The 19,155-nt window shown below is 40.5% G+C and overlaps 2 protein-coding genes across 4 annotated transcripts in view; one reads left to right on the top strand and one right to left on the bottom strand.

The window, feature by feature from the left end:
- The window catches only part of MCUB (mitochondrial calcium uniporter dominant negative subunit beta), a 48,251-nt gene extending 41,043 nt beyond the window's left edge, over positions 1-7,208 (top strand). The window contains exons 4-8 of one of the 2 annotated variants that reach the window (XM_051789694.1): positions 2,627-2,731; positions 2,935-3,095; positions 3,762-3,965; positions 5,325-5,441; positions 6,395-7,208. In XM_051789694.1, coding sequence (XP_051645654.1) covers positions 2,627-2,731; positions 2,935-3,095; positions 3,762-3,965; positions 5,325-5,441; positions 6,395-6,472 — 665 coding nt within the window. In that variant the 3' untranslated portion in view covers positions 6,473-7,208. The remainder of the gene's footprint in view (positions 1-2,626; positions 2,732-2,934; positions 3,096-3,761; positions 3,966-5,324; positions 5,442-6,394) is intronic. The other variant, XM_051789695.1, reaches the window with a different exon arrangement.
- CASP6 (caspase 6) lies at positions 6,954-17,650 on the bottom strand. 2 transcript variants are annotated; one of them, XM_051789702.1, is made up of 8 exons: positions 17,526-17,650; positions 16,180-16,221; positions 15,440-15,482; positions 13,226-13,372; positions 12,721-12,797; positions 12,122-12,297; positions 9,865-10,021; positions 6,954-9,274 (listed from the first exon to the last, which is right to left on the bottom strand). In XM_051789702.1, exons 1-8 carry the CDS (start codon positions 17,548-17,550, stop codon positions 9,036-9,038), a joined length of 906 nt encoding a protein of 301 aa, XP_051645662.1. In that variant the 5' UTR covers positions 17,551-17,650; the 3' UTR covers positions 6,954-9,035. The 2 variants fall into 2 exon arrangements, with proteins under 2 accessions (XP_051645662.1, XP_051645663.1); XM_051789703.1 differs by lacking the exon at positions 15,440-15,482 and having other exon boundaries at positions 17,526-17,597.
- Between the last annotated feature and the right edge of the window lie 1,505 nt (positions 17,651-19,155).

The following is a 19,155-nucleotide window of genomic DNA, read 5'->3' as shown; positions in this document are numbered from 1 at the left end:
TAGAGCCATTTTTTTATATCCTCTGGAGCAATGGAGATGCGATGCGTGTGGATCCCAGTGTGTGCATGAGCTTCAGGAGCTTTGTGTACACAGGAACTTTGGTGGTGTTTTTTCAGGGTTTTTTTTAGGGTCTGTAAGGCAGCAGAAGTAGAAAATTCTCTTGAAAAAGATAATTTCCTAAAAGACTCTTATCTTCAGAAGCCACTGTAACAAATGGCTGTTTTCAGCAACTGGCCTTCCCCTTAAAATGGAGGTTTTCACTACAATGGATTTCTTAACTGGGGGGAGACAGTGCACATGGCAGCAAACAGTTAACCTCTGGGTACTGCTATTATGCAGAGACATCCAGGACAGGAGTATTTGTCATTTACTGTGGAATGGAATTCTTCTGTGAATTACATGCTTCATAAGTGACTGATGTTTGCACTGAAGCAGGAGTAGTTAGCTTTTGCTGACATACCACAGAAGAATGCGATTCAGCAGTGAATCACAAAGTCTAGCATGTTTGGCACAGACAGGCAGCAGATTCCAGAGTGAAGAGGAATTTGGGTTGTTTTCACCTGTCTCATCTGTTTAAACATGCACCTGTCCACCTCTGACTTTGGAATAGAAACATTGTCCAGTTTGATTAAAATAGTGACTGTCAAACAGTTCTCTTCTCTGTATTTGTCAAGTACTGGGCAATTGTAATGTTAGAGAACAGCTTAAATGTTTAATTTATTAGGAAACTGATACTGTAAAGAGAAACTATTGGTCAGGTACTGAGAGTTGATTTTAAACATTTATTATTAAAGACAAATTATGAAGCCTTGATTTAATGCAGACATTTCTGTGCCATTTAGCCATTAAATGAAAGCTAACCTTAACTGAAAGTATCAGTGCTGTGTATGATGACTTGCTTTCATTTTCTCTGGATTTGGTTTTGGTCCTGCAAAACTTAAGTAGACAAAAAATGGCCCTTTGTCCACATCGGAACACTTGTGTTTAGGTCTAGGATTGAAAGTAGCCTTTGCGAAAAGCCTGTGGGGAATTTTCTTAAATAAAATGCCTCCCTTTCCCCAAAACTTTTCTTCTTTTCAGTTAATAAAAGGTTGCACAGGTTAATAAATTGGTGGTGTTTCACATCCAGAACAAAGAGCCTGTCTGGCCCTTTTTTTGAAAAGCAATTTTTGCTTAAATGTCACTTCATAAATGTCACCTTAACGAGCTGTGATGCTTTATTACACTGTAAAAGAAAAAAGAAATGAGTGGATGGGCACATTAAAATTTCATATTTTGGATTGAAAGTGATAGCCTTCTGAGTTTGTTTTGCCCACACAGAGTGGACGGGCGAGCCAGCTGGTGCATTAGCTCGCAGAGCTCAGCAGTCTCAGCCTCAGCAGATGGGGCCTGAGGACAGAGGTCTGGTGAATAAATAATCAGAGGTGTGGAGTCATCTGTGGTGCCTTTCTGTAGTGGGCATGATAGGGAAGCTGGGGAAGTAGCACTGTGACAAATATTTACATACTAAAGTCTTGGTATTTTGTACCCTGTTCATTATTCATCTTGGGAGTAAAGCTGCTGTTTTGCACCGCTGCTTTAGCTCTTGACAGGGACAGGGGAAGATGCCCTTTTTTTGTATGGGAAATGAAAATCAGGTCAAACAGGTACTGTGGAGCAGCTGCTCCATGGGGGTTTTCAAACCCCCATACCACAGTGATGTGTCCAGCAGCAGTGGTGTGGGCTCTGCGGGTTCTTGGGCCATCTGAACCCTGGTGTGCTCTTGGCATCCACTGTTACGTGTTAGTGCTAATGAGTCCAGAAGTTCCTTTTCGGTAGGAGCTGTAAAATTGCATGTAAAGTTCATGGGGTACCATTCATATAATTTTTTGCATCAAAAAGAAGTAGAAAAGCATTCTCCAGAGCTATGCCTCTGTGGCTTCTGGTCTGCCTTTTACTGGACAGTGTAGCTATCTAGTTCTTACCTTCCAGTCTCTGATAGCAAAACAGAATGATTTTAAATACCATTAATAAAAATCTGTACACCACAATTGACGGGAATTGCTCCTTTTGACTTGAAGAGCCTGTTTAAGTAAAGACATAAATCTGTAACTGAAGATGAAGTCTTTGAAGGTCTTTTAATTGCCCAAAACCCCAGTAAAGATGCAAACTTGTGCGTGAGTGGAGAAACAAAAATGCAGATCCTTATGTTGCAATTTGTTGCTGGTTTATTCAGAACTTCTTTTTCTTCTGCCCTCACCAATGGGTCTGTTCTAGTCCTAATCACAGACAAGAAAATGCAAGTCTGCTTATAGTAGGGACAAGTCTGAATGATACCAGTAGAGAAAGCATTCAGGTACACTGCCTTGGTGTCGCAGAATCACTGAATATTGTGAATCGAAGGGACCCACAAGGATCATCAAAGTCCAGCTTCTGGCTCTGCACAGATCAAGCCCCAAGAATCACAACATGTGTTCCTCCTTAATGTTTAGTGTTAGTTACCAGTTTTTCTGAAAGTACAGTTCCCTTCCAAACATTATTAATGAAGAACTGTAGCACATTAACTCTCAAACATTAGCAGGGTTATCTGCTAATGTTTAAGACTTCTTATGGTAAGTGATCTAGAACTTAAATCTTTCTTCTGCAGATGGTAGCAAGGTCTCTCATGCAACCTTGATGGAGGTCTTACTGATGAATGACTTTAAACTTGTTATCAACAACACAGAGTACAGTGTGTCACCTCCTGTAAAAGGTAAGAGCAATCCTTAATAACGGATTATCTTTAGTGAAAGGCATAGGAAGTCTCAGAAAAGTGGAACCTGTCTGGAGAAAGGTATTTCTATTTGGGTTTGCTTTTTTACCATTGGATAGTCCTGCTTTTGGGGTTGGAGGTAGGGAGAGAATGAAGAAGGGTGAGTTCTTGAAATGGTTTATGTGACAAATATTTTCTTTCAGATAAGCTGAATAGTGAGCATGCTACTGAAATGGAAGATATCAAATCCTTGGTTCACAGACTGTTTGTAGCCCTACATTTAGAAGATCACCAGATCAGAAAAGAGAGAGAATTGCTACAGAAAGTGGATCACCTCAAAGAAGAGCTGTTGCCCCTTGAACAGGTTGGAAAGTGGGATTACTTCTTTTTTAAACTCAAAAGCATTTCCTTTCATCAAGAATAAGCTCTATAATAGAAGAAAATCAGCATGAATGGCTAGGGTGTATCTGGTTTGTTTGTTATATAAACAAATGTCAGCTCAAATAGAATTCAAATTATTTTCAATTCAGTTCTTTTCCCTCCTGTTTCAGACATTCACTGGGTAGAAATCACAACACCTGGAGAAAAAGTTGTCATGAACAAGCCTCAACATGGCTAGTATTGAGATTGAAAGGCCATTTAGTCACCTGTTGCTGTAGAAGTTCTGAGAGAAAATCCCAGTAGTGGGGTTGACATCATCTGTGGCTTAGGCTAGTGGACAAAAGGACTCCTGCTTTATGAGGACCAGCCTCAGTGTTACCCAGAACTGCCTAGAATGGTAAATGGAAATCCAGTAGACATAGATCCCTAGTAGTTGGAAGGACAAATTTAAAAGCAGAATTTCTTGGTGCACAAAGGCAAGAAGATCTGGTTGCTCTTGGATTTCAATTTTTTTATTTCTTAGCAGGGTAAGTCAGTAAGAGGTATCAGTAAGAAATCCTGAAAGAGGATCTAGCCCAGCAGGAGAAAACATAGTTGACGAGCTGCTTATCAGAGGAACACTCATGTTTGCTATATTTCTTTTCCTTAGATGAAAGCCAGAATCATAAACAGTGCAGATGCAAAGACCTCCAGGCTTCTATGGGTTGGCTTAGCTCTGATGTCAACTCAAGGGGGAGCGTTGGCATGGCTCACGTGGTGGGTCTATTCGTGGGACATCATGGAGCCAGTCACGTACTTCATCACCTATGGAACTGCCATGGCTTTCTATGCCTACTTTGTTCTTACTAAGCAAGTAAGTCCTTTTCTTGTAGTGTCTGGAATATTGAAAAGAAGGAAAACTGACTCTGAAAATCACAGTATTTGGGCTCTGATGAAAACAGAATTTAGTAAGTAGCCTTGACATCAGACAAGGACTTGTTTGATCCGTAATGGGGCTGGATACAAACATTACATGATGCAAAATCAATCCAGGTGCTGTTACACATGAACTGCAGACCAGCTGCAGAGCATAACTACTATCTGTAAGATTTCATAATCTAGGGAATAAGAAGTGATGAAAGAAGTCTCTCCTTTAAAATATTTGTGGACCACTTTGCATAGTAAATGGAACCTTGCTCATTGCTGTAAAGGGAGAGCAACTGCTAGTGCTGTGACAGTTTGTGAACGCTGCCTTACAGAAGAACATCACTGAACAGCAGCTTTTATTTGCTGGAGTTTATGTATAAACGGTGCAGGGTACCAAACCATTTGGAACTCTGGCAGTTGCATTACTAAAATATGCCTTATTTAGTGCCCGAAAAAAAGCTGTTGCTTTGTTCTTCATAATCTGACTGCTTTTCTGTGACTTTGAATGAATGGAGGTAAATCTAGGACAACTGAAGCGGAGCAGGAAGCAGCCATTGTGTAGAAGAAAAAAAGCTTGCTCAGATCTTAACTGAGCTTCACAATACAGACTTGTGAGTCTTCTGTGAGACTTTGAGAAATGTTTCTTTTTCCTATTTTAGCTCTCTACTTTACTCTCAAAGTAGGCATATTGATGTCGAACTTTCTGTGATGCAAACCTTTTATTGTGGAGGTATTGTGGAAGAGTAGCCAACGCTTTCTTCCATAATACCAGTGGATCTATAGACCTTGTAAGACACTAGGTTCATTGAGTGAGAAGGGGGGATATGTCTGTTTTTATGAAGAGCTGGCTCTAAATATGAGTTTTATTCCTTCTCACTGTGTTTTAAGAAGGGCTAAGGCATTCCTAATTTTTGTAAGTGAGTAGATAAAGAGATTACTACTTGGCTCTTTTGAAGAGCTGCTGGTACCGTAAGACTTTCAAATAAGTCTGTGAGAAACAGTACCTGAACTTCCTCTGACTCCCTGAAGGTTGTATCTATTTACTCCAGTGGCTCCAGTCATGAAGATCATGCTATGTCTTTATTACTATTGAAAATTCCTTCAGACGTGATAGAAATGATTCCAACCATGTGTCTAAAAAGCCCTTATGACCTGTAATAGCATAGCTTCATGTGTAGCCTCTTTACAGAACATAGGTGTGTGTTGAACTAGATAAATATTCCTGAAACAGGCTGAATTTCTAATCTTCTGATCTCTACTCAGTTTTCTTGATAACCCCAAATATATGTCCCCCTTCCTTCACCAGGACTACATTTACCCTCATGCCAAGGACAGGCAGTTTCTCCACTACTTCTATCGGAAATCCAAAAAACAGCATTTTAATGTGGAACGATACAACAAGCTCAAAGACGACCTAGCAGAGGTATTTAAACACAGTCCTTGAATAATGTGGTAGCTTCTGGCTTAAGACTTTCTCAGTAAACTCTTAGCTAACAGAAAATTGACCTCAAGGTTTGTTACTTACATTCAAAACAGTGTATTGTTTATCAGCCAGTTTCAGCTGTTCAGATAACCATACAGTGTTTGCCATTGACATATAAACTACTCCAGTAAATCATCAGAAAGGGAGACCTTCATTAATTTATTTTAAAACAAGTAAGTCAGTTCATCAGCCTATTTTCTGCATATTCTAATTAATGTTGCATTTTTTTAACCATTTTAATAGACTAACTGCATTGCTTCTGGACACAGTATTTTTGCTGCACTGCTGTGGTAACAGAGTCTCTTTCCTTCCTTGGAAGGAGATTGTCTTGCAGAGTTCAGCATTTGACATCATAATCCTATTCCTTAGGTAAAAGGCTTAGTTTTACAGAATATGAGCAACTGGATGGAAAGTGTGTGTACGTAGGAGAAACTTTTTGACCTTCATGACAAAGTCTAGCAGATCTCTCACTCCTCTGTTCTCACTCTTCCATCTCATCTTGCCAGCCCTGTGTTCAATGTCTTGTAAAAGAAAATGGGAACTAATTTTAGTTCAAAACCCATAGTTCAGGGTATAATTTCATGAGCCACATTTGACATAAAGCTAAAGTTAGATGCTTTTTCAGTGGGTTGTGAGTATGAACTTTGTAATTGTGATTTCAGGAAGATAATACTTTGGGGTGCGGGTGAGTTGGGTTGACGGCAGGATTCATGCTTCTCTCTGGAGACTGGCTGAATGCCCTCAGCATCCTCCCTTTGATTTGCTTGGTTTCTTGCCTAAGACCAGTGCCTTGTGAGAAAACAAATGTGTGAAAGAGGAGAAAACAGAGGGCTGCAGAAGGATGAACTCTCACTCTTTCAATAATAAACTCTCACTCTTCCTTGCATTGGCAGGCAGAAGAATCCCTGAGGCGTCTGCGCCAACCTCTGCACCTGAGGCTTCCCATCCAGGAAATCAATGACAAGGACTAACTTTGGTTTTGTATATATTGGAGTTGCCCTTTCAAAGCTGATATGAACATTTAATTGAAATTGAAACTGGGCATTTTTGACCACTATAGTTTTCAAAGTTGCATTAAATATCCATTAAAATGATGTGGTCACTTGATGATTTTAGTTTGTTTTATTTTGGTTTTTTTTTTTTTAAATCTTCAAGATATTTTTCAAATTTAATTAGTACAATGGAGGCATTCTGACTGCTGGTAAAGTGACAGAGATGCTTTACAGAACAAAGGCTGTCTTTTTAGTACCATGTACTATGAGCAGTAGTTCACAGAATTCTTCTTGCATTGAGTATTGAGGATTCTTTTCCTGCAACTACTGTTTCCTTTTCCCTAGCTCTTTGCATTGACTCTGTTGGTGTAACACCACTGATGAAGGTTAGACTTGATCTACAGGTAAGCTTTTTTTAGTAAATATTGCTGGAAGAACAAGGCATCTCAATATAAAATCATTTATGTTGCACTTTATTGAAAAAAATTATCAAAACATTCAAACATACATGATTTATGTAAAGCTTAAAAGTAGACATAGTAAGATGTAATATATGTGGTTCGGACCATAGAATGAACTAAAGCAGAGGCAGTAAATCAATTATTTTATCCCCAGGAAAGTGGATTAAGACATTTTGTTCAGTTTGAGTTCTCCATTGTCCCTCAGGGTTAAGTGTATGTACCAATAATATATAAAAAAAAACAACACCAAAGAACCAAAGAAAAGAAATATTCACTTCTAGGCAGTATCATAGTCAGTGTCACTGCAATTGCTGATGCAGCAGTAGTAACAATCCTATGGTGACTATCACTTGTATATACATGATGACAGAGTATGGCTGATCTTCTCCAGAGCCAAGAGGAGGAAGAAGCTGATCCAACACCAAGGTCTGAAGTATGGAGGTTTGCATAGGTTATATTCTGCAGAGCTGCCTAGAGATGTCTAGCAGCTTTAGCTTTAGAGGTACATACAAGGCAAGCTTACCCAAAGTCAAGCTAAGGTCTCATTTCACTACTGCTTGCTTTTCTCCTGAGGATTCAAAGCACCAGCAAGCTGTAATTGTGCCCCAAACGTAAATGATTGTTATAGGTTATAAACCCAGGAGTGGAATTTTTCTTCTGCTGCTCCAGCTGTGGGAAGAATGGAGTTCAAATAGGGAGGGGAAGGAGTTTGGGATTTCGGTAGCTGGCCCGGCTCATGGGGGGAGTTGCTGGCTGCCCTCACACAGGACAGGTCAGCTTTTGCTGAGCTCTCGCTCTGGGACAGAGACGGGGGAGGGTCTTGCGTGCGTGCTTTTGGAGAGGAGGCCTGGAGACCGGTGTTTCTGGCTTCCTGCCCTGGTCAGCCCTGACTGCTGGCCTCGACTTGCGGGCAGGCTGTCTTTGTCTCTGGCCCGGACCTGCTGCGTTCTCATCGGACAGTTTTTGTGCTCACCAGGAGAAGAAAGGAGTCGTCTTGGGACACCGTCATCTGAGGACAACAGTGAGTTTTGTGGGGGTGAACTGTTTTCCTTTCCCCCTTTCTTCCACTGGGGGAAGGGTCCCCATTTTCTTTTTGGCTTCTCCCGCGATCCGAGACCAACCCCCAGACCGCTAGAGCCCGACAGCGCCTCCTGCAGGCCAACACCGAGCACTGCAGGCTGTGCTCCTCCAGTGACCCAACAGCGCCCCCTGCCAACTGTGATCAGAACTGTGCTAAGGACAGAGAAGTATTCAGACTTTTTTTTTCTTTTGTTTGAAGGGGACTTCTGGGTACAGGACTATTGTTTAGTTGTTTCTATGTTCTGTTACTGTTCTTGCCAACATACATATATCTTTTAATAAAGGGGTGTTATTTCTTCCTTTTTTTCCACACTTCCTTGATTAAAGCCCCTTAATTTTTTGAATTTACAATTGCTGAGAGAGAGGAGTTTGGTCTGTCTCATAACTCATCCTCTTTAGCAAACACTGCAGTCTCTTCAAACTGAGACAATGATGTTCAAGTAAAAAGAAACCCTTTATTAATTAACCCTATGTTAATGGTACAACTGTACTCAAGGAATTAAATTCCTTTTTAGTGTTGAGAGAAAATAATAAAAAAATGTCCAAAAAGCTCAATAAAGCCACAAAAATTGCAATGTGGATGCTGCTTCCACAAATCTGAAAAGATACCCTACCAACTTATTCCCTATAAAGTGTGCTCTTGGAGCAAGATAAGTTAATCTAATGCAACATTAGAAATGTTTTGGAAGTAGTAAAATGTGCCATAGTTAGATGGCAATCAAGCAAAAGGCTTTTTACAAAAAAGTAATCTAGATACCAATTTCAGTAAAATCTGAGCACCTTCTTAGAGTTTTGGACCAGTCAGCTTTTCCCAAATTCCCTGAGCTGTAATACTAGCTTTAAAATTGCTTTAAGATTTTAGAATCTATTATGTATACAAACTATAATGTTTGATTCCAGTGATTTTGCGAACAATCTTGTAGAGTATTAGTTTCCCGAACTAAGATGGTGTTTTCATTTCTGCAGCAAGTAGTAGTTAATGGTCATCGTTAAAAAACAATCTACTTAGATTTTGGATGAAAATACAATTTTTTAGTTAACATTGAGGCAAAACAAGGGATCTGTTTTTTTCCTATGGCATTACTGTCTCTGCACACATCCACTTTGCGGTAAGATACTTTCCTGTTAACGACAGTAAGAAGCTCTGTGAACTCCAAGGAAGACCCGTGCTTCCGAAGCGTTTCACACAGATCTTGAATGTACCAGGAGCCATTTACAGTCTCACGATGAGAATAGTAGCCTAATGTAGAACAGAAATATAAAATAATATCTGAATGTAAGTAGTGATGACTCTGGGAAAAATATTTATGAGAGTCACTGTTCGCTACCATCCATAAGGGATTACTAATGGGTATAAATCTTACTTTGCCAATTATGTAACTTCACTGGAAACTGTAGATGGGAAATGGCTTTGAGATCACTTAATAGTGCTCAGCTAAGAGGAACATGATTCAGGGATTGGTAGCTTACGGGACTGTATCTGCACATTACAAGAGAGCAGATGGGAGTGAGGACAAGAGAGAACAGCCATATAGTGCAGGGAAAGTTATAAGCCACCAGAATCCTACAGTCGTGGAATAGAAGGGAATGCGTGCTATCAGCAGACAGCTCAGCAGGAAGATTGATGAGAATGTTTGTTTCTGTTTGGCAAATTAACTGCAACCTTGATAGTTTATTTTCACTTTTCCTTTAACACGTAAGGTTCTTTCAGACAAGTTGTCACTTATCAGACATGTAAAACAGATGACCTGGAACTGTTCTCATTTTTTTGACAGCAAAATGAAGAATGAATGAAGTTTTAGTCATTGGATGTAAAATATTAGAACTTACCCTGTGCTACAGAGTAGCACATGATAAAGTCTGCACCAGCGGGCAGAGTATAGACACCAGCTGCATCCACTTCAGTCTCATTGACAGTGGATTCGTTGCTACTGTCTGTTGAATCATGAGCAATAACTGGATCATCATGTTTATCACCTCGACATGCCTGTTGGTGAGAAGTATTTGTTAGGCTTCCACCTTTGCCAAAGTCACCCATGTTTAATGTGATACTTCTGAAGTTAACCAGAGGGGACTTCAGTTAGGTGTTCCACATTACCGTGAGTCTGGATCATAAAGACCCATTTACTTCTCTATCAGTTAAAATATTGGTGATGAAGTCCATTGAAAGCTCTGAGATGATCTCAGAATCACTAAGACTGGACTTAAAATCACCTAGTCCAACCGCCAAGGTTTGCTCTACAGCAGGCTATCCAGGACAATGTGCAGTCAGCTTTCAAGTATCTTCATAGATGGAGACTCCACAATCTGTCTGGGTGACTTCTTCCAGTGTTTGACCACCCTCACAGTGAAAAAGTGTTCTCTTGTGTTGAGATGGAATTTTGTATGTTTTAATTCATTCCGGTTGCCTCTTGTCCTGTCACTTGAGCACCACTGAAAAGAGCCTGTCTCCCTTTTATTTATTCCCTCCCACCAGATGTTTATAATATTGATAAGGTTCCCCTGAGGCATCTCCTCCAAAGCTGAACAGTCCCAGCTCTCTCAGCCTCTCTTCCTATGAGAGATACTCCAGTCTCTTAATCATCTTTGTGGCCTTTTGCAGGACTCACTTCAATAAGTCTGTATTTTTCTTGTACTGGAAAACCCAGAACTGGACACAACACTTAAGATGCAGCCTCACCAGTCCTGAGTAAAGAGGAAGAATTGCCTCTCTGAGACCTGCTGGCAAGCAGGCAGCACTGAATTAATGTTCTGAGCACAGCCGTCATTACATGCTGTTACACTTCTGCTCTTAGTTCAGTCTCAAATGTGTTAGATGAGGGAGGGTTTTTTTGTGAGAAGTCAGTAAGTGAGCCCAGTATTGTCAGTGATGCAGGAAGGCTACACATGGAGCATAAGGTGAGAACACGGTCAAAAGTAATGCTTCTTACTTACTTTTTAAGAACTACCACTAGAAAGAGAAAACACAAAAAAAATCTTTACAGTGATGAAGTTCCATATGGCTGTTTCCTCTAATTTCCAAAGGTAAATACTATGCCAGTTGTTCTATAAAAGAACTCAGCTGATGAACTAAGTTAATTAGCTTTTTGATGAGTATATGTTATAGATGTTTCCAAGTATTACTTAAAATTGAAATATGAAAATATTTTTCCATATTTGGTTCCGGGTTAAAAATAATAAAGGAAACCTGCATGACTCCTAATGAAAGATGAATTAATGATGTGCTGATTCTTGCAGCAGCCCTGTGCCTAAGGAAGCTTTCATTTGGAAAAAGAAAAAAGATAATACTTAGGATTACTCTGTAAACTGCTACAATTACAATCTGCTGAAGGCCAGGTTCATATATGAGTTTGCTAACTGTAATCTGGATAAGCCCTGCATGATCCCATGACTTTGCTTTGAACAAGAGGCTTGAACAGAGACCTTCTGAGGTGCCTCCCAGCTTGCATTATGCCGTGAACCAAGATATGACACAGGAGGTTACATATGGGCTTTATTTGACCACTTACCATAAAAAGTATTTTTGAGACAATAAATCCTTAAATTGATTCTTAGAGTCTACAGAGATGCCAGGTATTGGTCATAAACAAACAAAAAAAAAAATCACTACCACCACAAAAACCAACCAAGTAGTCCACAAAAAAAGAAAACAACCAAACAGAAAAACAAAACACAAACCCCAGCTTCAGTAAGGATCAGTTAAAGGGACTTGCCTTGAAGGAAGCAATGAAGATAGAGGTTTGATAGCCTTCTACAGTCTAGTGAGGTGTGAGCAGTAGGAACTGAGCTGAGACCTTCCCCAAAAATATGGCACTGCCTTCTCTGCCATTAAATATACAGTGACAGTCAATCTGACATGGGCTTGATTTGTGTTTCTCTTTATAAAATTACTTACTAAATACAGCTATAATCATGATATTAACACTACTGTACATACAGGTTTCTTAAAAAAGAAGACTCCTTGTCTGAAATATCTTTAAGGAAAAATTTCCCTTGTGGAAAGACTGCATCAGGAAAACTGACATCTCTATTGCAGAAAAACACAGGTCAGTGTTAAGTCCACTGAATTCAGAAACAGACATCTTACCTGAATGATAAATATCTTTGGTTTTCCTACTAGACTCCGGCACTTGTCTCCTCTGAACATGTCTGTGATTGTCTCAATTTTGATTTTGGCATCATATGCATAAACATGATCATTCTCGCCATGACTCAGGAACACACAAACAAAGCAGTCAGCATTACTGTGGTCATCCAGAGAGGCTGAAATAGTCAAAATGACTAAACAGTCATCCTGAGGTTTAAAAAACATTGTACATTTGTATCATTTTTAATCCCTGATCAGTCCTTTTCAAATGAAAGCTATTTTCAGATAGAAGAATAATGCAGATTTGAAGGTACATTGATTCAACATGGCTGAAGGGCCACTAAATGTAAAAAGAATGTTAACAACTTCTCCCAGCAGCAAGTACTTTCTTTCATCTTTTAGTGACTTCCTTAGTTCTTCCACAGAAGTTTCCCTTACACTGCAATAATCTGCAATCTAACCTTTAAGTCCTTCTAATATTAAAGAACTTCCTTGTGCACAAAAACTGTTTTAAGTTAGATAAATAGAGAGAATGGAAGAAAAGATACCTGGAAATTCTGCTACAAATAGTTAGACATAATCACTGTATAGTGTCCTACCTTCATAAATTTCCTGCAGCACGCCTTCTGCTTTCAGATCATCAAAAACTCTGACTTCAAATCCAAGGTCTGTCAAACTATTATTAAAACACATCAGTATTAGTACAAGTCTTGCTCAAATTATATGTCAGTTGCTTTCCCTCTCAGAGAATAAATATTCATGTTTATGCATTATTTATAAAAAAAAAAAAAACTAAAGTTGATTTTGAACTCAAACCAGTGTCAAGTACAGGTCTATTACCTCAAGTTACTTCAAAGAGTTTGCCCAAAGAAAGCTCTGGACTCACTGAAATCATAGCACTTGTGCCAGCAGTTTCTGTGATGTAGGGAATGTGCCCTAAAGCTTTTTCATTACAGCTTTCTGTACCAAAGTTGCAGAGATGCTTATGTCTACAAAATCTTTTGGTCTCTACTTAAAACACAAGATTTAGGTAACTGCTTATTTGACTATGATTTCTGAAGTTTAGATTTTTTTAAGGATGAGCAGAGAAACCAAGTTTCTTACCTGCGTTTCAGATTGTTTCTGTCTGCCAAAGTCCCACGTCTGTCTGGCATTTTTAAATGCCAAAAAAAGTGTTCATGATTGAAGATTAATGCAATTCCTCTTCTTTGATGGTTCATTTTGTACTGCACTGCAGGATCATGTGTTTGCCTGTTGCCAGAGATGGAAAACATTCTTGATACATGAGTCAGTGGCTAATTGAATTAACTTCCTGTATTTCCACAAGGTAAGAATTTTTAATTGACTAGAGATTTGGAGGAGCCAATTTCAGAAGACAAGACCTCAAAATGTAGAATATTTTAGGAAGACCCAAAATCGCTAGGTCTTTTTTAAAAGCTTGGGCATGTTAAGGGAATCAGTAAAAACAAGTGTTGGGTGTCTACTGTGACTCCACCAGATAGACTGAACAGTTTCTCTGCAAGGTATTTGTGTTTTCTCTCCTCAGGAGGCTGTCTCATTAGTAACACAGTAACATGTATAATGGTGCACTTTAGGCATGGCTCCAATTCTCCATGTTATGTGTTCTGCTAAATATTATTTTAGCATAATTGGATAGTACACATGTACTTATTTGGAATTGTAGCTGTCTGCGGTTTGCTTCAACTTATTCTAAGTCAATCAAGTGCTACATCATAAGTAATAGACTATAAACTGATGGTGATCAGGTGCTAAGAGTAGTGTATCTTGCAAAAGGAGAACAAATGTTTATTGTTTACCCTAAGAAAATGAAAACTATGGTAATACAACTGTTCATCTAAGTTTTTAGCAACCAGCCAACAAAATCTGAAGGCTGAAGGACAGAGGTGTTCTAGAGGACAGAATAAATGACCTACCCAGCTTCTAAGTAGAGGACTATATCATAGCAACAAAAGCATGGAGTACCTGTGTGTTTGGGAGTAGCATTCAACAATGTTACTGGTTTACGAGCAAAACACAATATAGAAGCGTGTAACAGCATGCTCTGGACTTGGTTGTGGACCCACAGTCATGCCAACACTTGGATCCAGAAGATCGTTTCCAAATGTTGACATGGCTGTATTTTGGGAGACAAAGCAGACCATCTTTCTGCTTCTGAAGACAGTAATTGGTGCAGAAAATGAAAACTAAAACACTTCTGGTGACACCACTGGTAATAGACAAGGACAGAACAGGTATACAGAATGACAGTCCAGGTTATGCTGCCCTAGGAATGGCTCTAGTCAGAGCCATTTTTGCCATGTTACTGTTTTTTTCCTGCTATAGAATATTCAGATTTGGTGCAATTAGTGGAAGAAATTGGCTAGAATATTTGCCTGCAGACACTACTTAAAGATCACAGTTTGTCAGCAAAATGCTTCATTTCACAACAAAGTTATAGTTATCCATAAACTATTTCTGTTTCTCCACTTCATTATGAGAAACTCCTTAATGAAACATCTTTTGGTAATGACTACATAAGAATTCAGAGAACAGGAATTTTGGATGACTGTTTAAAGTCTGGGGGTTTCAACAGTGTTGGTTGGATAACAAGTGTAAGAAGTTGGGTGCTTTATCACACTCTACCCAGTTTGAGTACTTAACATGATAAAATGCAAAGATTATAAACTTTAGCCTTGTAATTATGAATGGTATTTCACCTGTGCCAGTACCAGAATTTGTTCAGATTTTGGCAATTTCTCTTCCATAGGATTTGGCTAGATGCATGGCTGGTAGGGATTTTGGACAGTTAGGTCCCTGGATCCTGTGAATGACCATTAAAGGATGATTCCCTACATAGTTCTTTCTCTGCTCAGTTGTATTTACTGAATGGCTGAGGCAAATAGAGTTATCAGGCAGGCAGCTTACTGTTTCCAGGGCTAGAAGACGTTGCAAGGTGGAATAGGAAAAATCAATGGAATCGCTATCCCATGGTCTCTTTTCCCCTCCTTCTAGAGGAATATATTCTTGTGCTACATTCTATTACTTAGTCTGTCCATTTGTTCCTTAGATTGTGATGGTATTTTTGCCACAGTCTCTGCACATTGCCTACCATAAAACGAGTCCACTCCTAATAGTCCCTTCCACATGCCTTCACAATAAGGGCGCTTCTGCATCTGGTGTAGCTAAAACTAGAAATGTGTTCTGTAAGTTGGTGGAGTTGAATTGAATAATTCCATCATGTTCTTAAAAAAATCAGAAAACCCTGCATTCAATGATTTCAGTGCCATGGGCCATCTCTGTCTGCCACCAGAACTTTACCTTGTATCGAATGCATCTACTTCTGTGATGTTCTGATTTCCATCTGTTAGAGATCAAAAAGTGATTTAGCTGCAAAATCATTCATTGAACAGAAACAATTTGAATTTATGCATCCAGCCTTAAAGTTTAGCTGTTCATGTGAACCAAAAGCTCCTTTACACATCAGGTAAGTAGGCATGCAGTTAAACAGCTTCATTAGCATTTGTCCGCACCCACAGCTTTTGGAGGCTGTTCTGAAAGTTCTGACTCTCACAGTGTGAATTTTAGATGGTCAAGACGTGCGCATTTTCTATCTGTCTGTGCATCTGTACCTATATAGGCATAATTCAGAGATCATGATTTTATATAATTAACTTGCTGGCTGTATTTTTTAAAAGAGTCTCTAAATAGTTACAATGTTATATTATTTAAAAATACACTATTTATTAGTGTATTTTTATTAGCAATGCTGCTTTTATTAGTAATGCTGCTAATTCAAAGCTGAGCATTCTCTTAGAGGCTGGATGCAACACATGAGTCACAATAGTAGTGTAACAGTATGTATAGCTAATGCCAGCGGACATAAAGGTAACAGTGTGCGAACAATGGGGAATGTGCACATCTTGGGAGTGTGCAGAACTACAGACCTGCAGATGGTTAGGCCAAAATATTTATTCCTTTCGCTTAACCAGTGGGCTATAAAATTACAACTTCTACTGGTGGAGACTAACACATTATGAAAACTATATACTATACTATACCTGTGGTAGATAATATAGGTCTGCTATCCAACTGGACGTGGCCTGCAATTAGAAGAGGAGTCACATACACATATATTTTACAAACTGCTTTGTATATACAGCATTAGCTTTTCATATCTGTTTTTCACGTTATTAAAGTCCTTTGCAAAACTAACATAGCTCTGTGTTGATAGAGGAGAAAAGTTCATAAAGACACCAGAATAAACTTGCAGAAATCTGGACTTGGCTTTAGAAGCTTAATGTTGAAGACAACAGCACGGTAAAGTAGAGGGGTGGCTCAAAGGACTAAGTGTTACTCTTTACATTTGAGCTTCCCACTGGCAAATATCGATCAGCTGTGGTGTCTTACAGTTACCACTCCTATCCTGAATGCACAAAAAAAAGCTATTTCTTTTGCCTGAAACATAACATGGAGGTCAGACTAATGATAGAATTGCTAAAAAATGAGTGTTGATAGAACTGCAACAAAACCTGTGCCTGTGTTGATAACAGGAAGGCAGAAATCTTAGAGTGCATCTGCATGTTAAATTTACACTGTATTTTTGCATATGTAACTGAGATATGGTTTATGCTTTTGTCTTTACCTAAGGAGAGGGGGGCAAGGCACTCCCCCAAAAACAGATCATAAAATGTTATCAGACTATAACAGAAAATACTGTAATGTGGACAGAGGAAGAACAGAGGAAGAAGAGAATTCCTGGGCCGAAGAAAACTAGGGAAATACGGTTTTCCTGTTATTCAGATTCTGTGTAGTCAGTTCCTAGTCTGTAGCTTTTCAATGCCACTCTCATATTGCAGCTTCATTCAAGTAAACACTACTTGAATTACCATGATTCATGAAAAGTGTTCTGCTTGTCTTACACAGCCTTGTTCTAAAAGCTGATTGCTCTCAATGGGACTACTTGTCTTAGATCTCTCCTTGCTTCAAAGGAATCAAAAATCAGGTATGCACCCAACCCCCGCAGTTTTGCTGCCCTCTCTTCCCTCGAACTCCTCTTACACATCGGCGATCTTCCCCCTTCCCTCGACCTGCGGCGGGACTTCCCCCTCCGCAGGGCGCGCTAAACTTTACGTGCAGATCCATTTCCGTGCACATTTATTTCCTCGTCGGCCGCCGCCGTCTTTGGCTCCTCACGTCCCACCTTCCCCATTCCCTTCCTCCTCGGGACGGAAGGGAGCGAAGGCCCCGCTCCCCACGAGCGCCGGCAGAGCCCTCCGGGCGGCGCTGCCACGCCACGGTGCCCGTGGGACCCCTCTCCCCCAGCCCCTCGCAGGCACCCCGGCATCCCGCTGGCTCCGGCCGGAGCCCGCACCCACCCGCCGCGCCTTCCCCGCCGCCCACCCACCTGCCGGCCGCTCCGGCCCCGACATGACCGCGGACAAAGGAACTGCTGCTGGAGCCGAGTCGAGTCGTGTCGTGTCCTTCCTTCCCGTGCCGTGCCGGGGTCGGCCCGCCCCCTCCGTACGGGGGCGGGCGTTTGTCGCCCTTGGCTCCGGCCGCCGCCTCCGCAAGAAACGGGGCGAGTGACGGGGGAAGTGTCCGTCGGGCGGGACGCGGCCGGGAGAGCCGAAGGGTGATGTGTAAAAGTGTGCCCTGCGTTACCTGCGCTCCTGTGATGGGCACCTCAGCGGCCGTCCTTGGGTAACTGCACCGCCGTAGACAAAATTATCGTCCTGAAACGTGGTGAGAAGCTCCTTTATTTATTGAGGTTTTTCAAAACTGCCCTCAAGGCCCCCTTATGGGGAGCTTTCCTTTCCTGTAAAACTCCTGCTCCTCAAAATGCATTTTCTCTATTCTTACATCACCTCTCTGACGATTTCAGAACTGTGAGGAGTGTGACAAGATATTGAAGAGAATGCCGAGGTATCTTAACAAGTGCCGATATTCCCAACTAGTTAATTATATGGACTTACTGTTCGCTGGATCAGTTGCATAAGACACAAGTCTCTAAACCAAAGCCAATGACAAAAAAAAATTTCTTCTCTATAAGAGTTTTACAGTTCTGTACAGTGGAGGGAGTCTGAATTTTCTATCCAGCCTGTTTCTAGGCAGGGTCTAGGATAAACTCGTGTGAGAATATGCACTTAGATAGAGATTGCTGCTACAAGCACAAAAGCAGGCAGATCTAGAGTGGGATTTTAAGCATTTTTACCCAGTCCATTTGGTTTTATTTTCCACAGGTTTCTTGCATGGGTAAATCTTTTAGACAAGATGTGTCCCTTTTGGTTGAAGAAGCCATGGCTATTTCTAATTACCATTGCTTATTTTCCCCTTGTTTGGACTTGTTACCTTCAGTCTGCCAGGTAGGCAGCTGGATCAAGATAAAACAGTTGCTTAAATTGGCTTTGTGTTTACTTTAGTTAGAACATGATACTATTGTAAGAGTTTTGCATCTTCCACTGTGTAACATTTAGACTCCTATCAAGCAGATTCATTTTTTTTTTGCAATTTCTAATCCTAGCTCTCTCAGCCCATGCTAGAGAATCCTGTGTGAAGTAGCAGCTGTAGAACCTTAATCTAGGACTTTGTAAGAGCTTTGTGTTCAGCAGTTTGAACTCGTATCAGCCATGTTCCTCAGTCCAACAGTTTGCTCAGATTGTAACACCACAACCTTTTTCTCTGCTTTGTTTTGCTGCAGGCTAAGAGCCATCAGACACCACGTTCAGATGACTCACCAGTAACTCGATTGCAATGTATGAAGCCTCAGGTAGCGTTTGGCCGGTGTGCGTTATATGCAAGTTTTTTGTTATACATGCCTATGCGTGTTTTGAAACATGTTTTGAAACACTTTCACATTGTTGCAGTAGCTCCACCACAAGTGGGTAGTTTTTGGAAAAAGCGTTATGGATGGATTAGAACTGCAGTCGGAAGAAGGAAGTTGGATTGTGCTCACCACCCTCCGATGTATGCCCAGCCAGTTCCCAGGCAGTGATCAGTGCCGCTCCCTGGCCAACTGCCCCTGCCACCCCCCCCAG

This window comes from Manacus candei, unplaced genomic scaffold (assembly GCF_025592945.1).
Source record: "Manacus candei isolate 608988 ecotype Guabito, Panama unplaced genomic scaffold, ASM2559294v1 h1tg000028l, whole genome shotgun sequence".
NCBI lineage: Eukaryota > Metazoa > Chordata > Aves > Passeriformes > Pipridae > Manacus > Manacus candei.
Note: the sequence above shows the minus strand (reverse complement) of the source record. Positions and strands in the feature narration are given on the sequence as shown.